Source organism: Populus trichocarpa, chromosome 2, assembly GCF_000002775.5.
Source record: "Populus trichocarpa isolate Nisqually-1 chromosome 2, P.trichocarpa_v4.1, whole genome shotgun sequence".
In the NCBI taxonomy this organism is placed as follows: Eukaryota; Viridiplantae; Streptophyta; class Magnoliopsida; order Malpighiales; family Salicaceae; genus Populus; species Populus trichocarpa.
This window is the reverse complement of record NC_037286.2, coordinates 4,111,601-4,129,845: the sequence shown is the minus strand read 5'-3', so window position 1 is coordinate 4,129,845 and position 18,245 is coordinate 4,111,601. Positions and strand designations below refer to the sequence as shown.

At 35.5% G+C, this 18,245-nt stretch overlaps 2 protein-coding genes across 4 annotated transcripts; one reads left to right on the top strand and one right to left on the bottom strand.

The window, feature by feature from the left end:
- Positions 1 to 1,062: 1,062 nt before the first annotated feature.
- Positions 1,063 to 8,099, top strand: LOC7468739 (protein MEI2-like 2). Of its 3 annotated transcripts, XM_024595694.2 has the most exons (14): positions 1,065 to 1,405; positions 1,909 to 1,960; positions 2,174 to 2,218; positions 2,358 to 2,480; positions 2,565 to 3,031; positions 3,662 to 3,820; positions 3,915 to 4,031; positions 4,150 to 4,301; positions 5,209 to 5,300; positions 5,436 to 6,330; positions 6,427 to 6,511; positions 6,601 to 6,669; positions 6,910 to 7,089; positions 7,396 to 8,099. In XM_024595694.2, the coding sequence occupies exons 3-14, from the start codon at positions 2,188 to 2,190 to the stop codon at positions 7,510 to 7,512; spliced, it is 2,487 nt and encodes an 828-aa protein (XP_024451462.2). In that variant the 5' UTR covers positions 1,065 to 1,405; positions 1,909 to 1,960; positions 2,174 to 2,187; the 3' UTR covers positions 7,513 to 8,099. The 3 variants fall into 3 exon arrangements, 2 of the variants coding, with proteins under 2 accessions (XP_024451462.2, XP_002302143.3); XM_002302107.4 differs by lacking the exon at positions 1,909 to 1,960 and having other exon boundaries at positions 1,066 to 1,405; XR_002980499.2 differs by lacking the exons at positions 1,909 to 1,960; positions 7,396 to 8,099 and having other exon boundaries at positions 1,063 to 1,405; positions 6,427 to 6,473; positions 6,910 to 6,989.
- Positions 8,100 to 8,197: 98 nt separating this feature from the next.
- LOC7468738 (ribose-phosphate pyrophosphokinase 4) lies at positions 8,198 to 11,998 on the bottom strand. The gene is made up of 7 exons (XM_024595695.2): positions 11,674 to 11,998; positions 10,817 to 11,132; positions 10,289 to 10,384; positions 10,047 to 10,115; positions 9,826 to 9,954; positions 8,731 to 8,830; positions 8,198 to 8,623 (listed from the first exon to the last, which is right to left on the bottom strand). The coding sequence occupies exons 1-7, from the start codon at positions 11,814 to 11,816 to the stop codon at positions 8,493 to 8,495; spliced, it is 984 nt and encodes a 327-aa protein (XP_024451463.1). The 5' UTR covers positions 11,817 to 11,998; the 3' UTR covers positions 8,198 to 8,492.
- Positions 11,999 to 18,245: the final 6,247 nt, after the last annotated feature.

Below are 18,245 nucleotides of genomic sequence, written 5' to 3'. Positions count from 1 at the left end.
CGATCACTATCCTTTCTTCCCCATCCAACTAATGTAAGTGTGGCGCAATAGCTGCCTGAAAACTCGTCAAAAATTGTCTTTGTTTCCCCCTTTAACTCTCTATTTCTACTTTAAAAACACTATTTACTCCCAAGATTTCTTCGTCTTTTATCTCACAAATTTCACACCCAAAATTATAACCATGACAAGCTAACATAGTACACAAAATTTATTCATGGGATGATTGGCTTTCACAATCAAATATCAATATAAAAATTATTTTAACCAAACATATGAAAGTCTTAATTTCAATTACAATTTTAATTAAATAATTAAATTTATTAAACAAATCTCAACTAAAAATAATTTTATAAAATAATTTTTTAAAGTTACAACAACCAAATCATACCCTTCGTGCTGCTGCCTTTTCTTTTCTTCAATATTTTCTCAACTTGCACTGCCAAAAGATTTTCATTCCAATTAAACGGCTGAGTTCCGTGTGTCTCGTTTCCCTTTTTTCTAATGCAAACGGAGGTGGTCGAAATAAGCAAAACTCCTTCGTGGGATCCACGTGTCATAGGACCCAACATAATTCATTACAAACGTGGCATTACATAATTGGGCCCATTTATTCCCCGAATGTATCTAAAACAAGGAGCTGCAGAATCCATCCACTTTTGCTGACGCTAACATTACGTCACTCACCCCACCACTTTATAAAGTGACTCACAAAATGTGTAGCAATCGAGTACACTCAACTCCACGTAACTCCCTTAATCAACCAGTTATTAGTATTTACGCCAACCAAATCACGCCACATCCTCGACAAGGACATTCAATGCCACTCAGCATGGCAAACTCGTAATTCCAACAATTCCAGATGTCAATTTTCTTATAAAACTATCTAAAGAGCCTATTCTTTTTTTACCCTTTAGGTTTTTATAATTATCTCAACAGAGAGTATATTTTGAAGAGCCATGGATTTGCGTCAACGGACGCCAAACAAAATTCAAATACAGCGGAATCGTGTTTTACTATTTCTAATATTAGTAAAAAAAAACATATTTAATTCCTCTCGTCTCCTTCAATAATTAATAATAATAATTTCTCTGAAGAAGTTCGCGACACTCACCACTACGCCCTTCCTTCCCTCTCCAATCATATTCTCTATTTCTCTACACATAAATTCTCTATCTTAAATATTTAATATTTGCTTATTATTTTCCTTTCTAATTTCCCAGCGAGAGAGAAAGCAAATGAAGTAGAAGAGTACAAGAAAGATATATCTATACTTCTAAGAAACTCTCTCTTGATTATAATTTATTTACTGTGTTTTTAAGTTAAAAAATAATAATTATTTTATCGTCAATACAAAAGCTCAATTTGTCTGGAATCTGTCTTCAATGGCCTCTTTTTAACTGCTCTGGTACTCTTTCTTCCTCTCTTCTCTTATCACTTTTTTTAAAATCTTTGTTTGTTGAAGGTAATTCGTAGTTTAAGCTTTTTATACTTTGATCTTTGATTGTTTTATTTTATTTTTGGTAAGATAGTTAATGGTGCTGTTAGGGGTTTCTCTCTCTCTCTCTCTCTCTCTCTCTCTCTCTCGTTTTTTTGGGCATGCTAAATTTGAGTTTAATTTTTTTTGGCTAATTTTCGGTGTTTGGAGTTTAGGGTTGACTTGAGATTGAGTAAACTGTGAAGTGAACTTTGTGAGCTGCTGCCGACCTGGGTTTTTTTTTTTTTTTTTGCGTGTGTTGGTTGCATGATTTTGATTGTACTCAAATTTTGCTCCTTTTGGTGTGGATGGATTTTTTTTCTCAGATTGTTGACTTGGTACCTACTGCTAGTGTTTGTGTTATAATTGTTATTCCGCAGCCGTTTTTAGCCTTTGATAAGATTTAACATGCGATTGAGATTGTAATTTTGCAGAATTAGAACGTGGGAGAAGGGGGAAAAAGTGGAGATTTTCTTTAACTGATAGGTCTGGAGAACGTGTCTGCATTAGGGTTTAGGGATTAATTTTATTTAATTTTTTTACTGAAAGTATCGGAAATTGTTTGTTGAACTCAATTTAAGTTCTCATCGTTTTTGAACGGTGCTGAATTGATCTTCCTTTATTTATGTGCATGATGAATTTATGCTCGTGTCTGCCTTTTCAATGGTTTGACTCCGTTTTTTCTGTTTTCTGTTTTAGTGAGGAGTGATCAAATGGAGCAAGATTTGAAGGGCACAATGTCTGGTAAGTGTCCTGGTGCATTCCTTTTCTTTTGACTCCTTCCTTTCTTGAAACCCAGTGCGCGCACCCCTTTGTATCTTGTTAGTATATGTGTATGCAGTAAATCGGTAATTTCTCGACTGACCTTCTGTTCTGTTTATAGGTCCATCAAAAATTCCAGTTGTTAATAGTAGTAAGAAAGTGGGCACTGGAGCATGGGGGATCCCACTTAGAACTGATGCAAGATTGTTTTCTAGCTCATTGCCTGTCCTTCCACATGAAAAGCGTTTGTCTAAGCTCTTGTTGCTAAGTTATGGATTTACACTCATAACAGATATTTTAATTTCTGAGACTTTTTTTTCCTATGCAGTGAACTTTCATGAATCAGAGAATTGTGGTCGATCTATTGATGATAGCTCACCTAACTTGAATAAACTCGACCTTGAAACTGAGGTCACAGATCTATTTGAAGACATTGAACCAAGTGCAATTGGAAATTTGCTTCCTGATGACGACGAACTTCTTTCTGGCATAATGGATGATTTTGATCTTAGTGGGTTGCCTAGTCAAGTGGAGGATTTGGAAGAATGTGATTTCTTTGGTCCTGGAGGGGGGATGGAGTTGGATTTTGAATCCCAAGAAAGCCTTCGTATTGGTATGTCCAAGCTAAACATGTCTGATGGGATTCCTGCAAATGGGGTTGGTCATTATCCTCTTCCAAATGGTGTGGGAACAGTTGCTGGGGAACATCCATATGGGGAGCATCCTTCAAGAACATTATTTGTTCGGAATATCAATAGTAATGTGGAGGACTCTGAATTGAGATCTCTCTTCGAGGTATTTTTATAATTGTCAGAAATGCCAGATATCACTTATCTAAACCACAATGATTTTTCAGAATATCAATAGTAATGTGGAGGACTCTGGTTATATATTGTGAATATCGCTATCTGTCATAAATGTCTTCTTCAAGAGCACTGTCGAAGTAATGGAAGGCCTTTAGGTGATAGAATGGTTTCGTTGCAGTGAATCTACTTGCCTGCTTTCTTTCACTTTTGAAATTTCTTTTTTTAGTATTTTTGAGCAAACTATCCCTCTGGTTTTAAATCAATATAAAATTTGTGGAAGTTGGTGCAACTTGCATCTGTATTTAGCTATTGCAATGAACCTTTTTAATGATCACTAATTATGGTTTGATTGCATTCGTATGATTATATTTAAACTGAAGTCTTGACCTCTTTATTGTATTTGTTGATATTCTGATGTCTGGATGTATGTAGTGTTGCTTTTGTTAAATTGTAAAATAGATATGAAATTTTTTGTTTTGCATTGTGCTGCTACTGCTAATTAAATCAATTTAGTTAAATACTCTTCAATGAAGCAAGGGGTCATAGAAGTATAATTAAATAAATGTGGAGTTTTTCTCAATACCTAGTGCTCACTCTCAAGCTTTCTCAATTCTTGTAGCAATTTGGGGATATCAGAACATTATACACTGCATGCAAGCATAGAGGCTTTGTGATGATATCTTACTATGATATTCGAGATGCTCGGACTGCAATGCGTGCGCTACAAAATAAGCCCTTAAGGCGGAGAAAACTGGACATTCATTTTTCAATTCCCAAGGTTTAAAGAGAGAGTTTAGATAAATTTGTTCGTTTTTAACATTGTTGATCCCATCAACATCTTTACCAAATTTTATTCCCCTGCCTCATACCAGGATAACCCGTCTGAAAAGGATATAAATCAAGGGACTCTTGTAGTCTTCAATTTGGATGCATCTGTATCAAATGATGATCTTCGCCTAATATTTGGGGCTTATGGTGAGGTCAAAGAGGTATGTATTAGGATGGTCTATTTGATTTATTTATTACTTGTTTAGAATGATTCTTCTATGTAAGCTTTCAAGACGTTCATTATCTTTATGGGTTGTTATTCCATTACTCAAAATACAGATAAGAGAAACACCACACAAGCGGCACCATAAATTCATTGAATTTTATGATGTTAGAGCTGCAGAGGCAGCTCTGAGAGCATTAAATAAGAGTGACATTGCTGGAAAGCGCATTAAGCTTGAACCTAGCCGCCCCGGTGGAGCCCGTAGAAAGTAAGTATTAGTATGATGTTGCTAATGCATAGCAATTCATGCTTCTGCGTTCTTGTTGGAGTTGATTCTTGCTCATTGTCAAATTGGTTAAATAAATGCAATAGAAAAAAATGTTCATGTGAGAAAGTAGTTTTGATCAATACATGGGGTTCTTATTGTCAATTTTAGATGGACTTGTTTCTTTAATGCTTCCCACAAAAATTGTCCCCAAAGCCTCTTTGTTTTGTTAAGCCTATTATTAGGTGCAGTAGGAAACGTGCCCTCTTCCCTCTTTCTGGAAAAGGTTGTTGCAACAATAACTTTGAAAAATGACAGTCATATATATGCTAAAATAAACAGTAATGGGAAGGGGCAGAATGATACTTACTTTGTGTGGGTATCTCATGACCAGAAACATCAGCTGGAAATATGTTGTATTGAGCAAAGTTTAGGAATTAGTAGTTGATTTCTAACATTGTGAATGCTATGGATTCCAGTTTTTTGCCTGTAGTAGAAATGGGAGAGTTTCTATTCCATTTCCATCCATGGAACGGAATTAATGAGGATCTTTTTATTAAGTAAAATGGACAAGATAATTGTTTTTTTTGAAGTCCTAATCGACATTAATATGAAAAGTTTCTGAAATTCATAGGAAGGCCTTGCAACTAGGAAGCACATTCAGAATATTGATCAAAAACGAGACTATATTGCTAAAGATCCTTGGTTTAAGTAACAATCATGATTCTGTAATGGGTTCATATCTGCAGAGTGGTTGTTACTGTTTTAGTTAAATGTTTGCTGGTTTTATTCACACCTCATGATTATGGGCTTCAAAATATAAACCGTGTATATTTATTGAATCTTCTTTCACAGCATGATGTATGTCATCTTCACTGATATCCTGAATTTGAGTCTCCTTTATCTACAGCATGATGCAGCAAATAAGTCAAGAGCTGGAACAAGATGAAGTTCGAAGTTTTCGACATCAAGTAGGCTCACCAGTGGGGAACTCTCCTCCAGGTAAATGATTTCTTAAGTTTCTTTATACTTATCTGAGAACTCAATTATTGTTATGTATTTTCTATCAGCTCCAAGGTCCGGTACTGTTGAAATGATTTTGGATTATGGGCTGAATCTATGATACTTTCGTGACAGGTGCCTGGCTTGGCAGCCCAGTTGAACACAATCCATTGCATGGTTTTAGCAAGTCCCCAGGTCTTGGAACTTTAAGTCCTGTAAATGGAAATAATTTGCCTGGCTTGGCTTCAATTCTCCCCCCTCATGTCTCTAACCCTGCAAAGATTGCCCCAATTGGCAAGGACCATGGAAGGGCTAACCATGCAAACCAGATGGTTACCAACTCTGGATCAATGCAAGGAGCACCCTATCAACATTCTTGTTCATTCACCGACCAGAAATTGAGCACCAGTCCTGTTCCAACGTCAAATTCATCTGGTATAGGCACATTGACTGGTCCTCAGTTTCTCTGGGGAAGTTCTGCTGCATGGCCGACATCATCTGTTGGAAATGCATTTCCATCACGTGGGCAAGGACAGGGTTTTCCATACACCAGTAGGCATGGATCTCTTCTTGGTTCACATCACCATCACGTTGGATCTGCTCCATCCGGTCTTCCTCTTGATAGGCATTTTGGCTTCTTCCCGGAATCACCAGAAACATCTTTCATGAACCAAGTTGCACTGGGGGGCATGGGTTTAAATCGCAACACTGGAAATTATATGATGAACATGGGTGGCCGTGCAGCTGTGGGTGCTGGCATCGGACTTCCAGGTCCCCTGACTGAAAATGGTTCACCTAGTTACCGGGTGATGTCATTGCCTAGGCACAATCCTATGTTTATGGGGGCTGGTTCTTATTCAGGACCAGTGACAATCGGCAATGAGGGATTTGTTGAACGTGTTCGAAGTCGGCGGGTAGAGAATAATGGGAGCCAGATAGATTGCAAGAAGCAGTATCAGCTTGATTTGGAAAAAATCATTAGCGGGGAAGATACTAGGACAACTTTAATGATTAAAAACATCCCTAACAAGTAGAGCACTGCTGAGTGTTTGAAAACAGATGAGATGTTTGGTTTTGACTAAGTTGGCCACTTGGCAATTTCTTATGCTTTTGTTTTCCTTTCTAGGTACACTTCAAAGATGCTGCTGGCTGCTATTGATGAGATTCACCGCGGTACTTATGACTTTCTCTATCTTCCCATTGATTTTAAGGTGATGATATTTCAGAGAACATTCATTTGTTGTTATTACATATTTTGTTCAAGTTGAATGTGCTGATGGTTTAACTGCTCTGGTTGCAGAATAAATGCAATGTGGGTTATGCCTTCATCAATATGGTGTCTCCCTCACACATCATTTCCTTCTATGAGGTTCGTTCTGGTACCTTAATTGCTGTCTTAAAATAATTAAATTATATGTACTTTCATGTCATCTCTGTTGTAAAATCTTAATTAAGGCTGGTTTATCATTAACTGAACTTTGTTGTCATTTTCCTAGTGAATGTTTTGACTCTTAAGCGGTAAAGTATTGTCAAATTGTTTAATTAGGACTGGTGAATCCCAAATTCAGGCAATTTTTGGCTTGACTCTTATGCATAAAAATGAACGCAGGCATTTAATGGGAAGAGGTGGGAGAAGTTTAATAGTGAAAAAGTTGCTTCACTGGCATATGCTCGAATTCAGGGCAAGGGTGCCCTCGTGACACACTTTCAGAATTCAAGCTTAATGAATGAAGATAAGCGATGCCGCCCAATTCTCTTCCACTCCGAGGGCCAAGAGGCTGCTGATCAGGTAAAAAGTTGTAGTTAACTTACGCTTGTGATAAGAAAAGTACTGAGTGATTATTCTGTCAACCAGTTGGAATGTTATTCAAAATACTATCTTTGAACTTATTGTAGATATAATGCATACTTTGTTTAAAATAAGAAATCAAGGAGGAAAATGATGGACGCCATTTTGACAATAGTTAGTTATTTTATATCTGACCAAATTAAGGGTTAGAAAACTTAACACCATTTGTTTTTCTTTTCTTTCTTTTTTTGATGAATTGTTACTCCATTTTCTATTCGCTGACCTTATTTTTCATGGATCCTCCAGGAACCTTTCCTATCTGGTAATTTAAACATTTGTATCCGTCAGCCTGATGGATCTTATTTCGGGGATTCGTTCGACAGCCCAGAGGACAGTCTGGATGAGAAAGCGGAGAAGAATTAACAGCCTAAACTTGCTCTTGGCCTTGAATGGTGGTCAGGAGTGCTAACCATTGTGTAGGCATTTTGAATGTATAAATTTGGAAGAGAAACTAAAGAGTGGGTACGATATTGGTTGAGTTATGAGCAGTCTCCACTTTTGCGCCATGGATACTGCATAATATCTCACAGCTGGCAGAGGCCATTTTGTTCAGATGTAGAGCAACGCATTTGTGTTATTTAACCAAGGGTGAGAATAAGGCATAACATATTTTGCTGAGAAGTGAAGTATCCACCATGAGGGCATTTCTCACTGATCTGTACATGGGAACTCGTATTGAGTTTTTGTACCAGGTTCTGGAGTCCGTTTGCAAATATGTCAAGACATGTTTTTATGCACATATGTTAATTGGATAATCTGGGATTAAGGGCTGTTATAAGTTGTATAGAATGGAAGATGAACAGACCCTGGATCCGATTCATCCTGTCTTATTATGTTTTCGCCAAAAAAACTCGTCGATGTGTATATGCTTGTACAGTCGTCCAACCCTCTCCCCAAGCGTGGGTAATGCTTTTCTTTTTAAAAAATGATCCTTTCAGCTTGCCAATATATATTTGATTGCCTTAGGTTCCAATTTACGGATACAATGCATCCGAAATGATTTATCAGCACGCATCGAGTATCCCTTGCTCCGCAAAGCACCCTCTCATAATGCAAAATCACCAACTCAGGTCCATTAAGAACTGATCATGAAGCACAGACGAAATCTCTAATTACAGAATCATTTTCACGACAGGATACTTATCAATAGTATGTGTTATACTCACCGAGTTGAGCAAGTTTAAGCTCTATTTTTTACTAGACAACCGGGCCACCTGTTTCAAGTGGGCATAAAAATCATGCTACGGGCTTTCTTCAAAATTTATTAATATCAGATTGTCTTTCAGTTCCCTTGAGCATATAACTGTTCCCACAATACGAAGCCCCCTTGAGTAACTCTCAAGTCATATTTGTAAAGCATCAGCAATGGATCCAGCAAGGCTCAAAACTTCAAATGGAGGCTTATTTGTGATGGCTTTCACAGTGTGAGGGCAGGAATCTGTTATCCAAAAATAAGCAAATGCATTCTCCATGCCTGAAAAAAATGGCACTATCATCATCTGGCTTTAAGTTAAAAGGTTCAGCAGAAATATATACAAGAACAAAACAGAAGAGTATGCCTTATAACACGCAGGCCTTTACCATTATCTTTGTGAGTAAATCGCTCCCAGGAACGCTTAGGAAACACCCCGTGGGTGACATATGCACTGACTTTTGCTGCCCCATGAGCTGCCAATACTTTCTGAAGAACAAAGAGGCAAGGATAAAGAGCTAATTTGCCAGAGTTTCACAATTGTTGCAGATATTCAATGTGAATAAACTTGACCAACTGGTTATACACAGATGCATGTGTTATATATAGATTGCTTATTAAAGATAGATGGACCCAATTCCTATACACAATTTATCTGCAAAAAATAGGTGATTCCTCCTTTTTTATTTTAAACAAAATAAGGTGGTATCTAAACAAACTCAATGGTGGCCAAGGCTTAAACTGATGGCCATACTCATAACTCTTGCCGATCTCCTATATGATAATGGTAATTAACACTCACAAAAGTTTAATCATAAGCAAAACAAGGCAGGACCCTCCCTCAAACCAATGAACTATAAACAAACGAACTAGTTTATGTTACATGGGTTTTTTCTTGAAAAATATCAGCAAAAAGCAGTTAAAATTAAGTTAATTCCTGCAATAAATGGAAGTTTATTAACTTTTATTCCCACAATTGAGCCTGATGTTTGTTTCCAAAATTTGGATCAAATCCTCTTCAGGATATCATAAAAATGTTCAAATCTGAAGCGTATAATTTATAAGCCAACAAAATTTAAAGTTTGAGAGAAGAGCAAGGTGGAAAATTGGGAATGTTATACAAACCACAACTTATATAGATGACAAAGGAAGTGTTAACAGAGATATACAAAATATGTGGGTTACCTATGTTAACAAAAGAAGTCAGCTTGAAATTGGCAAGAATTTGAATTCTTAAATCAGAATACAGTGATTGAAAATGAAAGAAAGGTATGTAGAACAGAATGACCAAAAGAAAGAAAGCAAAGAACTGAGTAGAAAAGGATTGCAAGCCTTAAAGAAATGAGAAATATTTTTTTCCCAACGAAGTAGAAAAGGAATTGAAGGCCTTAAAAGAAGCGAGAAGTGATCTTTTCCAACTTTTAATTGAAAGATTCAGAAGAGCAAATGATTAGGAAAAATAGGGTTTGCTGGAAAACAAGTACCTGGCACTCAATAAGGGTGCCTCCAGATTGTACCAAATCATCAACAATAACCACATGGCAGCCGGCAGGATTTCCCTCCTTTATTCTAACTATCCTCTTATCACCTTCACGAACCTTCGCACATACCACCTGAAATTCATGCTCCAACAACATTAATGACCATACAACATGTAAACTGGTGTATGATATCATTCAGTCCATTTGAGAGAAATTAAACCAACCATAGGAAAATGATCCAACAGCTTGTGGAACCGCTTCCAGGCTCCATCATCCGGAAAAGCAACAACAATCTGAAATTAAAATTGGAGAACACAATCAGTGGCAAGCAAGATATCCTATTGAGCTACAAAATTCTTCAAAGAGGCGATAGATTTATAGTCACAGCAATGACACAAAAATCATCACAATGATCAGAAACAAGACCATATTTCACAGAGGTGATCAGCATTCTGGTAATACAAACCTTATCAGATTCAGGAAGTTGGTGAAGACGTTGCTTTAACAGAGGAATCCCAGTAACAAATAAAGGCAAAACATGGTCCCCAAAATAGAATCTTTCCTGCACAAGGAAGATAGATAAACAAACTATTATCTTCTTACTTGACACCAAAGAAAAAAAAAATAGTTGAGAAATGCTCAAAGGGTATAGATTAGATGAGGAGAATGAGAACCAAGCTGTTTTTGAGATGCTCAATGAATTGAATATGATCAGAGGTTAAATTTTGGTAGATGACAAAAAAAAAAAAAAAAACAGAGAAAAGGAAACCCCTGGAGAATAAATTTAACTATGGTTCAAAGAGAAAAACAACTTGAGGCATGCCTGGCACCTCAAATGTTACAGAAAGACTAGTGATGAAGCCTGCTATTAATAATAGTAATTCATAACAAAGAACATATGATATGCCATTCAATAAGATATTTTCAATGCAACAAGGTGAAACATGTATACTTATTTATTATGGGTTCACTTGTGGAGCAAGAGTGAAACAACCTGCAGTGCGTGTATGTCATAGATGACTAAACTAGTGGGGCCACCTCTTGAAATGGGAATATTCGATAATATCCTAGCCATGGTAAATGCAGTTGCAACATCCCCTTCTTCTTCCATTCGTTCAAAGGAGCCAGTTGGAAAGAAAGGCAACACCAACGAGAAGGAGGCAACAAACAGACGCGGCAGTGCATAAATGACGGAAAGCTGTTCGAAGATAACTCCTGGAGAACTAAAAGATGCAAGGAAGGCGACATGTTGACCTCGCAAATTTTCAGCATTGTTTATAAAAAGATTAGGAAATCCATCATCGAAATTCCTGATAACAACAAAGAATCATTAAGTTTTTCCGCTTAAATAACATTCAACCACAAGATAATGCAATAAACCGAACACCACAACCTCGAGGTCACTTGCCACTCAATCAAAGACTTGTTTGAATGGGATATGAAAACTGAACAATAAGTTAAGGGAAATATTCAAACAGAATAGATAGAATGACTCACATTCAGAAGTAATATTTCCAGCAGTCCCCCGGAACACTAAAAAAAAACTTATAATTCCACAGTAGTAGATAATGTTGTAGTGTTTTTCATAATGGTTGTGAATTTATACAGTAAACTCTCTATTTCTAGAACCGTGAAAGAGAATTTATTTATGACAAAACAAATTCCATATGCACTCGAACAATTCAAGAAAAGGGGGGTATTCTTTATCAGGGAACAAAGAAAAATGACTAAAACAGCAAATACCCACATCATATTCATGGATGAAGAACGAAAATAAAAGTAAAGAAAGAAGAAAGAACAGAACATAATGAATATGAGCAGTACGAGAGGGAAAGGGAGATAGGGAGGGACCTCCAGTTGATGGATTGGAGTGTGATGAGTTCAGAGTGAGCGGCAACATTACGGGCAAGCTCTTCGGATTCCACGCAGTAAAACAGATGCACTTGCTTCTGTTTCTGTTGTTGTTGTTGTGTCTCTACTTTGTCCACCTCCATTTTCTCTGCTCTCTGCTTTTCTTTTTCCACTGTACTGCCCCTTCCCTCACTTTTTCCACTGCACTGCCCCTTCTTTCACTCCCCCTGCCTCCAACACCGCTCTTTCTTTGTGACTTGTAACACGGGGCGCCGTACTAGGTTTCGAGGGTCTGTTCGGATACTTTACACGCGTGGCCGGCAAAGGTTTATAATTTCAATTGTACTAACTAATTATTTTTAAAACGGGGACTTAATTCATTGGTGGGGGTATTTTCTAGTAATTGTGAATAGAGAAAACAATTAAAAAATTAGAAAAAAAAATATAATATATATATATATATATATAGTGGGATTGGAGAATTATTATCACTCATTATGTTTGAAGAGTGTGAATATACGTTTACATATTCTAGGGAGGAAATTAGTTTAATTTGTTTTTATATTTTAGAGTTAGTTTTTGATATATTCTTCAAAGTTTAATAATTCCTAATTTGTGTTTATATTTCATGACATTTTTAAATCTATTATTGTTGTAATATATTATTGTAGTGGATGTTTTTATTCTTATTAACAAAAAAATTTTAAAAAAATATAAATTTTATTTTATTACCTTACCAACAACTCAAATTAAAAAAAAAAATTCTATAAGATGGGCTTTGTAAGGGAATCCATTCCAACGAAAATGCTTTGGATTTTTTCAAACGGAAGAGGTGTTGTAAGGCGAGAAGGAAAGCAGCATAATCTATTTCTCATACAGGCTACTCTACCCCTGTAGCCAAACACTTCTTGAAAGGATATCAGAAGAGGGGCCTCCGCCGCGTCAATTCTGCTGGAGGCTGATTACCCTACCGTTTCGATTGGTGGGTTCCTGTACTTAAAGCGGCGAGATTCTCCCCCGCGGAGCTGACCTTTTTTTTTATTAAAAAAAAAAAAACAATTAAAGTTAACTATACGAAAAATCGATTATTCTCCATAGCCCATAGGGCCTACACATATATTATTGTCCAGCTTGAAAAATGATTCCCACCCCTAAAAGTCCTGAATCGTGCCTTTTATTTTCTGGGCTCCTGACCGCCTCTGTATATAATATTTTGCAGCCCTTGAATATTATTTATCATACACTGCAGATTTTATGGAGTGTTATTAAACTCGCCGTTCTCGCGGGTTAACAGGATAATCTTGTTATCTAGTTCAATAATGATGTTTCAAGATTCAAGAGGTTCAAGAAATACGATGTTTTTATGTTTGATTATTGGTTTAAATTTTTTTATAAATAGACAAATAAATACCCTCAAAATCTTTTAAATAAGAAAAAAATTGGTTTTTTTCATTAAATATATTAAAGAACATTAAATTCCCAAAACAATGTCGTTTATTCTTGTTCATGTAATGAATGCACCATATAACAAAATTGTGTCATATTTATATGTTGAGAATGAAAAAATCATGAAGCCTTTACCTGGATAATTCATTATACCAATGTCTATTTGTTTTAAAGAAATGGATGGAGAATTATTTTACTATTGTAGTATTATTAAAAGATAAATATTTTTTAAATAAATATTAATAAAATAAAAATATGGTAAATTATTAAAACTTGTATAATTTAATAAGGTCCAGACAAAATTGACTAGGTTTGATAAAAAAATAAAAAATCTAAAGAGAATAAGTGTCAGGTCCAGGCCATAAGGCAGGGTCTATAGACTCTATACATGTATTTGATGATTGGGTTAAGGTGTAATGGCTAAGCCTATGAGCCTCAAGCAAGTGCCTGGTGCAGGGCACCAGGAGCCGAGCATGATATAATGGAGCCAAGCTAAGTGGCGCTAGATGTTGGGGCCATCTTCGTGCTTGGGCCCTAATTACTTTTCGTGCTTGGGCCTTAATTACTTTTTGAATTCCCTTCGGGGCTAGCTTATTGTAAGAAAAAATAGACTCTGACCTACAAAAAATTGTTTTAGAAATACTAATAAATCCTATCCTATCAGTCAAGATTTAAATTAAATCATATTAAAATTAACATGATAGGACTCGGTTGTCTCAAAAAATCAACTCATAATCTAGTTAAGATCTAGTTTAAATTTAACTTTTTTTAAAAAACAAAGTCGTTTTATTTTTTTTAAATAAAATGATATTATTTTAGATTAATAAATTGATCTAAATTAACTCAGATTAACTATCTATTTTATAATTATAACATTAAATTAAGCAAAGTTTAATAACTTTGATCTTATATTACATTACACTTCCATGCTGCGTTTTGCACGGTGAATGAACACATGTTGATTTTTTTGGTAATAAATTGACATTATGCATCTGAAATAAAATCGGCTGGTAAGCTACTATTACTGGAAAATAGGGTTTTTGAAAAGGAATCTGTAGACAAAAAAAAAATCATATAATTATATTTCGTTTTGGGACATAGGATAGAGATGTTAATTCCACGAGAAAATCAACTGTGTCCTCGATCTAGATGAGTGTGAGGATTGGATCAACCACTATTTGATTTAAGATAGATAATTGCATGCCCAAACGTCGAACTGAAACTTTGCCGAATTTTCTTCCAATCGAGAGAACTCACGGACGACATTTTTCTATCCTAAATCCATGAATACGAGGAACACGTACGACATTTTTCTTCTTGGTTCGTCTCTCTTATGGTTAATTGCTATATAAAATTGAAACCTAAGAAACAACGTAGTCAAATGTTTAAATTATCAGGTAACCAGATTAGCAAAGCAAACTTACATTTAATCAATTAAAATATATGAATCATTCTACTATCTAGCTCAAAATGAGTGAATTATTTCGAATGTGGCAGCGCTAGCTGGTTGTAACTTGGATGGCACCCTGTTGAACTCCAGCAATGATAATGAGTACTGACTGCCCAAATTTGAAGGTAGGCAAAAATAAGACTGTCGGCGCATTCCACCGGCGTGCAGCATGCATCACCGTCAAAAGGCGTCGAGAATCCTGGTAGTACGTATCATTTTTTTCTCTCGAAATAATGAGACAGCAGATCAATTCGAGAAAAAGAAGAAGCACCCGTCCATTTCCCCATGATTTAAACTGATCTGATCTATGGATGAGTAAAACAATAAAAAAATTAATTAAATTGAGAAAATTAAAAAAAAAATAATTGAAAAAATCGAATCGTGAAAAAAACGGATTATAATTTTTAAAAACCGACTGATTTAGTTTTATAAGTCTGAAACTGAAAAAACTAAACCGAAAAAACCGAGTCAAACCGAAAAAACTCGAGCCAAACTGAAAAACCGGTTTGAATCGGTTTTTGTTCTAAAATAACTGAATTGAACCAAAACCGTTCAATTTGAACCGGTTTCGGTTTTTTTTTTAAAAACCAATTTGATTATTTTTTTTTAATAAAAACCAAATCAAATAAAAAATAATCATGTTATATTTTTCACTGACCAGTGCGAAAGGCGTGAAGAGATTATGTTTTTTTTACCATAAGACTGTTTTAAACTGTTATGTTCTCGAGCCGAGTGAATTTCACTGTATTGCACGCAAGAATCACTAATTAATTCGGTGAATTTTACTACACTTGCTATCATCACTCGCCGAACCATGTGCTATGCAACCTACAGCACTGTTTCTCACACCAATTGCCACCACACTTCCTTGAAAAGATGCACGAACCAATTTGAAAACAGTTAGTTTGCGTTTATGTTTTTTTTTTTTCGGATTTTTTTTTGTAACATATGCCAGGAATGACAAACACCAGCGATGGAAGAGCAAAATAGCGGTGACAGTAGTTTTTCTAGTGGTCTAGATTAGAGTCGAGTCCGAGCCAGCCAAACATTGAAGTTAGATGATTTAAGAGTACTATACCACTAATGATGAGAATTGCATGGCCTTACCTACCATATCAACCAAAAAAAGTTGAAGAAAATTATATGTTCATATAGATTCTAACAAATTAAATCACGCAATGAAATCTGCCCACTTCGCCCTGTAATGCATGGCCGGCACCTAACAAACAATGCATGTTACCCTTGCAGATGGGTTTTCAAAGAACCTCGGAAACTGGCACAATTTTAAAAGAAAACTTCATAATTACATTACTGGTGAAATACTGATTAGTTCTCAACAACTTTGTTTGGTTTTATCATCTGTTTAAGAGTGTTACTTTTAAGATATTTTTTTATATAAAAATAATATATATTTTTATTTTTTAAATTTATTTTTGACATTAACATATTAAAATAATTTAAAAATATATAAAAAATACAGTTGGACTGCAATAACAAATATAATTAAAGTTCTTCTACAAACAAAGATCCCACCAGTTAATGTAAATTCTAATACATTAATAGCATTGAGAGTGTAGCATAAATTATTTTTTAAAATGTTTTTTATATAAAAATATATATTTTTATTTTTTAAATAAATACATTAAAAAAATCTAAAAATACTAAAAAAATTAATTTAAAATTAATTTTTTTTTTAAAAGCATGGTTTGAATATAATATCTTATGATGCCTAATACTTGTCAAGGACATCTCAATTCTTGTTATCTTAGACAATCATCAAGAAGTTATGATAACAACGATCAATTTTGTTGGAAATCAATCAAAAGTAATGGCTATGATCATATCAATTTTCCTCTGGGTCCTTCAGATTGGCTTAGTACGACAACTAACAATGAGCATTAGATAAATGACATTTACCAACATAAGCCAATGGCTAACGTGGCTGAAATTTACTCGGGAGTTTTGACCCTTCCAATTTTAAATTAGTTACAATGATCAGATGGTAAGGGTCATCTAACTCGAGATTGTTCGTCAGGATTAAAATGGACTGTGGAAATCTAAATCTACTCATGAAGGCCCCCCCGATTCCCATCTCCAGGCTGTTGACAGACTCAAGGATCGGTAAGGAACTCCCTCGAAAAGTGCATTTCAATGCTAAATGAAAATAGTCGGAGAGAGAGCAAAATTTCAAACAAAACCCAGAATTTAGCCATGGAAGGGAACTTTCAGAGCAGAAAAATATTAATAAAGAAAAACAGAACTAAAGAAGAAGAGAACAGGAGGGAGAAAGGAAAGAAAACCTTAAAAATATAAAAGCAATTATCATTTCAATTAATGCAAAGTGCTGTGGTAACAGAAACCAAAGGCTGTGGTCAACATCCCCTGACAAATTTTGTTACTAACTATTTGACGCCATTGAATTTGTTTTGCTGGTTTCTTGTATTTGTGTGTTTAGAATCGGGGTCGAGATCTTGTTTTTTAAATTTTATTCCTTTTATTTTAAATTAGTTTTTTTATTTTTATTTCATTAAAAAATTTTAATGTATTGATATTAAAAATATTTTTTAAAAATAAAAAATACTTTAAAAAAAAACTTTCACCGCGATTTCAAATAGCTATGTAAACTGGGCGAGGTAGAGTTCATTTCTTATATTTTTTAAGCTGACCCGAATTAATTGGAAGACGACAGCGCAAATGTCTGCATAAATGCAGTTTAAATGAGAGCATGCAGCAGAGATGTTTTATCTCATCAACAAGTTAAAAGTCTAACCTAAATTTTGGCGTTTTGACAAACTAATCAATGCCCTGCGGCCAAAAGTGTCAGCGGCGCACTGGTGGGCTACAGCGGACCCATACTTCAAAAAAGCTCTTAACTTTAATCTTCCAAAAATAGCATAGTAATTTAATTTGTGCATAATGATCTTCTCAAGACAAAAGATTTAACATTCCAACCCCTCATGATCATCCAGTTTCTTTGGATCCATGCCTTGCAATCTGCATGATTTGCCTTCCAATGACTGAAGCATTTACAGGTCCATGTGGTGGCGGCTGATCAACGTTCTTAAAATTTGGAAATCTTAATGAAAGCAGATATTTACTACATTTTTACAGTTTGAGGAAGCATGGCAGGGACGGGAGGCAATGGTGGTTTTATCTTTGTAGCACATGCATGGGAGTTTCCCCTCTTTCCATGCTATACTGATATGCGTGCTTGGTTTCAAATCCTCTGCACTTTCAATGAATGAATGAAAAGATAAATGCAAAACTGTATATATTGGTGAAAGAGCTCGGGCATGCTTAGGAGTGTGTTAAACGATATGTTTTATATTTATAAATTTATTAAAATAATATATTTATTAAACTTGAACTTTTAATTACAACGATCCTTTCACATTCACAAGCAACTATCCTTTGAAAACGAGCAGCCTATATTTTTATAGGCACGTCGAAGTCGTTGTAGAAAGTATTTTCGTTTCAAAGCGACCGGTGTGGCCCAAGGTATAAAAGATATGTATGGGCAGCGGCGGAACTAGGAGGGGCAACTAGGAGGGGCAAGCAGGAATCACTATTATATTCATGTGAGGCTGAACTAAGATCAGCCGAGTGCCATGACATAATTTGAGAATTCTGGGAATGTGTATTCATTTTATAGATCTCTAGGAGTGCTTGTAGGTGG